General features: G+C 38.5%; 1 protein-coding gene across 1 annotated transcript; it reads left to right on the plus strand.

Moving 5' to 3' along the window:
• The first annotated feature begins 1,758 nt into the window (after positions 1-1,758).
• On the plus strand, positions 1,759-3,489 carry PDP2 (pyruvate dehyrogenase phosphatase catalytic subunit 2). The gene has a single exon (XM_009586080.1). It carries the CDS (start codon positions 1,759-1,761, stop codon positions 3,361-3,363), a length of 1,605 nt encoding a protein of 534 aa, XP_009584375.1. The 3' UTR covers positions 3,364-3,489.
• The last annotated feature ends 2,595 nt before the right edge of the window (positions 3,490-6,084 follow it).

Below are 6,084 nucleotides of genomic sequence, written 5' to 3' on the forward strand. Positions count from 1 at the left end.
CAAACACAAAGGCTTTTCTTGCACTGTTGGTGCTTTTTGGGTTTATCTGATGCTGGAGTTAGCAGTAGCAGCTGTCTTCCTATTAGCTTTATTTTGGTTACGTTCCCTCTGCAGTACAACAAAAGGTGTCGGTTGTGTTGGGAGATGCCAGTGTCCCAGGAGAGTGCAGGTGAGCCTCAAGCAATGAACTGGCATCACCTTTTCCATCTGCTCTCCTCACATCAGCAGTAAAATTATGCTGTGTCTTCGCCTGTCCTCATAGAGTCCCCAGAATTATAGTAGTGGGGTCCTTTTTGGTGGGAGCTTATCTACTCTTTTCTGTTGTTAAGCATGGGTGGTACATTTCAGAAATGTTTTGTGACACATTGCTTTTGTTTTCCAAATGGGATTTCAGTAAAGTCCTTGGGTTATATCAGTAGGCCTTTTGTTTAGAATAGTTCAAGTTTGTTTTTAGCTCCTGCTCATTTCTTAGAACAGTTTTTATGCAACTGGCCAGGCTGGCTTCTTGTTATTTCTCATGAAATGCCCTGCTTAAAAAACAATATAGCAGTAGTATGTAGCATCTTTGGCCTGAGACCTAGAGCACAGGCCAGCTGAAAGTGGTACAGAGCTCACAGAAAACTATATTGTTATAACTGGCTGCCAGCATTATCTTATGGGAGTAATTGTACTTGCAGTGCTACTCTACAGTTAGCTTTTGAAATCCATGGGGCAAAATTCTGTTGTGGAGTAAGCATCCTATTGTACTTAGCGATTTCCCACAGCTTGAATACCTTATTTAAAGTAGGAGACAATATGATGGACCTCCCCCATGGCAACTGAAGAACTCCAGCTGTTCAAGTGCCCTAGGTTTTGGTGCTGTTGGCAGCAGAGCTTTTCACAGCTGCTTGTTCTAATTGCACTCCAAATGAACAAGCCAAATTGTAAACCTGTAAATGTTGTCAATGTAACAGTGCTGTAACTTTCACTGCATCAAAGTGCACAATGCCATGATAAATGCATTAATTAACCAGCAGTAGAATCTGCCTTTAGCTGCACAAAAAAGTCCTACCTGTGTGAAGGTTGGTTAAGACCCTGAAGATTAAAAAAAAAAAAAAAAAAGAGTTCACCTTATAAGCTGGAACAGAATTGGAAAGGTAGACAAGCTTGTTCTAGTTGTGAGGATCATGGCAATTCATATAAATCGTTAATTTGCCACATCTTTCAGTTTTTCCGTAGGGTTTGAGTAGTGATCTTCTCTTGGTTTTGATATTTAGAGTGTATTAATAGAGTTGTACTCTAGCAGGCTTTTTTAAAGTTATGCATTGTCACTTAAGTTCCTATTTTCAAACTTGTTGCATCTGTTTGTTCTGTGTCATGTTAAATGAGGCTTTTCACTGAACAGTTTACGATTACATTTCTTGTAATGTTGGAATTTCTTCTTAGCCTTGCCACAATGAGGAAAAACATGCCTGGAAAATAAAAATTAGCTTTTCTGATGAGTTAGCTGGAGAGAGGCAGTCATATGCTAAGCTAAATTCACCAAGGTTAAAATTAAGTGATGGAAATTTTATCCCTTTTAAGATGCCTCTATCTAGAGTGGTCTTTTTTGGAAAAAAGTTCTGAATATTTCTGTGAGCTCTAGACTTGCTTTTGTATTGCAATATAGAAAGCTTCTCGTGAACCTTCTAGATTTTATGCCTTTCCTATTCTTACATTCCAGGCTGAAAGGACATTCTCTGTTACTGAAGGAAGGTGCTCCCATTTGTGGGGTGACTCATGATGTCAAGAACTGTATCATCCTGGATCTTAAGCTCAGCAAGAAACAGCATTGTTTTACAAGAAAAAGGACGTTTGTACTCCATCTGTATCCCAAATAGAAACAAGATAAAATGGAAGCTTGTTTTCTCCAAAACATGCCTCTACCCTGCTGGGAGCTGCAGCTTGGACAATACTTTCTCCTTAAAGAAAGCATTCCGACACACTTCCACCGAAGAAGAACATTTCTCTTTCCAGTTGTCTCCATCACAAATCAATGATATACTCAGAGCAGGTGAATTATCCCATAAAATACTGGATTTGAATGGTAAAAATGCCAATTCCGTGTTGAAGTTTGAAAGTAACCAATTGGCATCCAACACCCCTATTGAAGACCGCAGAAGTGCAGCCACTTGCTTGCAGACCAAAGGGATGATGTTTGGAGTCTTCGATGGTCATGCAGGTTCTGCGTGTGCTCAGGCAGTAAGTGAGAGACTACTTCATTATATAGCGGTTTCTCTCATGCCTCGGCAAACCTTGGAAGAGATCGAGCTTGCTGTGGAGTGCATGAAGCCAGTTCTGCCTATTCTGCAGTGGCACAAGCATCCGAATGATGTAGAGTATCGGGAAATAACTTCACAGTATTTCGAAAACCTCCGGGTTTACTGGCAACATTTACTGGACCTAGACACTGAGCCAGGGTTTAGTTTAGAAGAAGCCATGATATGTGCATTCAAAAGGTTAGACTCAGACATATCACTGGAAGTTCAGGCTCCCCAGGAAAATGAATTGATGAGAAATATTGCCCTTCAAGTAGCTTTTTCTGGCGCAACAGCCTGCGTAGCTCACATTGATGGTGTTCACTTACATGTTGCAAATACTGGTGATTGCAGAGCAATTTTAGGCGTTCATGAAGAAGATGGAACGTGGTCTACTCTCCCTCTAACCCGAGACCACAATGCCTTCGATGAATTTGAAATTAGAAGACTGAAGAGAGAACATCCAAGATCTGAGGAGAAAACCCTACTTGTGAATGACAGATTACTGGGGATTCTTATGCCCTCCAGAGCTTTTGGAGATGTGCAATTAAAATGGAGTAAAGAATTGCAACACAGCGTTCTTGAGAATAGCTGTGATGTCGAGGCTTTAAATATTTATCAGTACGTTCCTCCAAACTACCATACGCCCCCTTATTTAACTGCAGAGCCTGAAGTCACATACCACAAATTAAGAAGCAAGGATAAGTTTCTAGTTATTGCTTCAGATGGACTGTGGGAGATGCTAAGTAATGAGAAGGTTGTAAAACTTGTTGCTGGACACCTTATGGAGCTTAATGTGCAGAAACCACAACTGGCTTTTGAGAAACCAGTTAATTTGGGTTATATGCACAGCTTGTTACTTCAGAGGAAAAACAGAGGCATTGCCTCACTTGACCAGAACATAGCTACTCATTTAATAAGGCATGCAATTGGAAGTAATGAGTATGGGGAGGTGGACCAAGAGAAACTTGCTGCAATGCTGACACTGCCTGAAGACCTTGCGAGAATGTACAGAGATGATATCACAGTTACTGTAGTGTATTTTAATTCAGAAACAATTGAAAATTACTACAGAAACAATGAATAGAGACTTGCACTGCTGCTGTTCTATACCACTAGCCAGCTTTGATATTGAAACCATTACTGTTTTTCTCTGATAGTCAAGCTGTTACCAGTGTTATGGTCTGGAAGTTCCTAAATCTTTCTGTTACTTACTAGTCTTGAAAATAACTTTATAGAAGTGAGTTTGGTGAAAGTTCCCTGGGTTTCCAGGGCTGTACACACTGAAGAAAAATGTTTTAGTAAAAGTTCACTGAAATGTAACTGAACTAAAGATTGCTGACCCAGTTCTGATTCCATGGGAACCACTGGTAAAACTTTCCAAATGAACGAATGAGACAAATTTCACTGAGACTGGTACTATTTAATAGAGAGGTGGATAATACCTGTAGCTGTATGGAGTGTAAGAAAGGCTCCGCTCTTGTGGAAAATGAGTAGCATCCTACTGAAGCACTGTAATTGAATTAAATAAATAAACTACCAAACCTTTATTTGATGTAACAGTGTTAGATACTTTAATGAATTGCCTAGTATATGTGAAGACAATACTAAAGAAGGCTGTTCAAAGAGCCCTGGGATTGTCAGACTTTTTTTTTTGTCCCAATTCTTTTGTTTTAAGCTAGGAAACAAAATTGTGTTTTCTTCCATAATTATTTTGAAGTGTGAATACATATTCTCTTAACTCTGTGTGTGGACTTGTGTGACAACTTACAGCTCAAACACACGTGAGGGACTTCACGATTCCCTGTTTAAGAATTAACAGTACTAGACTTTATTTAAGTGTCTAACTTGCTTAAAGAATATACCCTTTTGTTAAGTTTTCATCTATGAAGTGCTGTGCATCAAATCCACCAACTGTAATTTAAATGAAGTTTGACAGGTCCAGAAGTTCAAAAATTCGTCTAAATGTAAATACAACAAAAGAGAGAGCACCTTTCTCTTCAGGTTTAACTTAGAGAGAAATAAGAGTGCTGATATTTCACCAAAATATGTTTAATCTTTATTTTGCTCTTATTCTTGCCTTTGGATGTCAGGTTTTCCTTATAAGTGCAGACTTATTTTCTCTAATGAATGTATATTCTAATCTCTGAACATATAGTTTTGTGTATTTTACAATGTTTTTTTTTTATACTGGGTTTTCTGGAGTGCCAATCCAAGCTTGCAAATTAGCTGTATTTTCTTAAATTTCACATATGGTGTTCTCTAGTGGCTCTTTTCCTTGTTTACATACAGCAGTAACTGTTGCCCGCGAGAATATGCATACTGGGAATACAGGACTGTTTACTGCTGTTGCCACTGAGTAAGAACCCGTGTGGGTGCAGCAAAGAAGATAAAAATATTGCCTTTTTTTCTGAATTTCATTTAAAATAAAAGCGTTATCCTTCTGCAGTTTATCTGATGAAAAAGTACTTAAGTTTTTCTCAAGACCTTAAGTAGATGAGATCTTGAGGCATAAACTAGTAGCAGTTGTGGATTTGGGGCTTTTTGTATGCTTTTCTTCCAGATAAAAATTGTCGGTGCTTTTTCAGGCATTTAAATAATCTGTTTTGAAGATTGATTAGAAGGAAACTAAAGCTGTTTAAAAAATATTCATGCTTTTGACTATTCAGGATTGACCTGTAATTCAGTGCTACAATTGCAATCACTGAATGCATCTTTAAAAAACTTCTGTTCTGGAAAACTAATTTACTCTTAAGGTTTTTTTCATCTAGTATGCATTGGAGTACCTCCAGCAATTCAACCTGAGGCAGGTAGCCCTATTTTTCAGATAAAGTTAGTAGGTTTATTCCCCTTGATAGCCACAAAACAGGATTGCCTCAGAAAATCTGACACTTAAATCCCCCCAGTGACAGGGACTGCAGGAAAACTTTAGGTATGTGCAAGACGTTATACATCTTGCTGAAATTCTTGTTGCTTGAGTCCAACTTACTTTAAAGTGTGCCTTCATCCTTGAGGCTGGTACTGCGGGGACTGAGATTTCATCTGCCAGAAAAAGGCAAACAGTGAAGGTCAGGCCCTGTGTTAACCTCAGGAGGGGTCTGGTCTACCTACCAGGCAATTGGGCGAGGAGGGAGAGCTCTTCAGCAGCATTCCTAAATCCTTTCGGCTCAAAGTGGGCTGTTTCCATTTGTTCTTACAAATCCTTTTGTGTGATTGCTTGTGTTTCATTGCTTGAAATTTTGACATAAAGCAGTAAAAGAATGCATTTCTAGACTACCTCTTAACAGTGTAGCTAGAGGAACAAAGGGGCTAAATCATATTATCGCTGATATGAAGCGATACATTTTTTATGAAGATAATCTAGAAAACTTTTGATATAGAGCAAACCTGCAACTGCAAAAGTAACGTAGCAAACCAGCTAGTATATAGTCATAAAATAAAAATAAGCTGTTTTGTTCTTTTCACCACCCAGTGGTGAAATCTAGGTCGTCTTTTGAAAGAGTCATTGTGGCACTATGTCATCTAAGTGTTACTCGTGGATACGTTATTGCACATAGGTCATTGCAACTGCAAATTGATCATGGTTGTTTTGGGGAATGTGTTTGACAGTAAGAAAGGTACTGTTTCTAATTTCATGTTAGTTTTGTTCGGTTTAATATGCAATGCTATAATTATCCTATAGTGGAAAAAGATAACATTAAATTAGTTAGAGGTTGGTTTGGTTTTTTTTAATGCAAATTGTCGATTTAACTGCATACTTCCTGGAATTTGTTGCAGGCCAATGAAAGAAACCTATCCATACTTGTGG

The sequence above is a fragment of the Fulmarus glacialis genome, unplaced genomic scaffold, assembly GCF_000690835.1.
Source record: "Fulmarus glacialis isolate BGI_N327 unplaced genomic scaffold, ASM69083v1 scaffold24039, whole genome shotgun sequence".
In the NCBI taxonomy this organism is placed as follows: domain Eukaryota; kingdom Metazoa; phylum Chordata; class Aves; order Procellariiformes; family Procellariidae; genus Fulmarus; species Fulmarus glacialis.

Excerpts from the sequence above, each read along its gene's own strand:
- PDP2 (XM_009586080.1), top strand. The coding sequence starts at position 1,759 with ATGATGTCAAGAACTGTATCATCCTGGATCTTAAGCTCAGCAAGAAAC.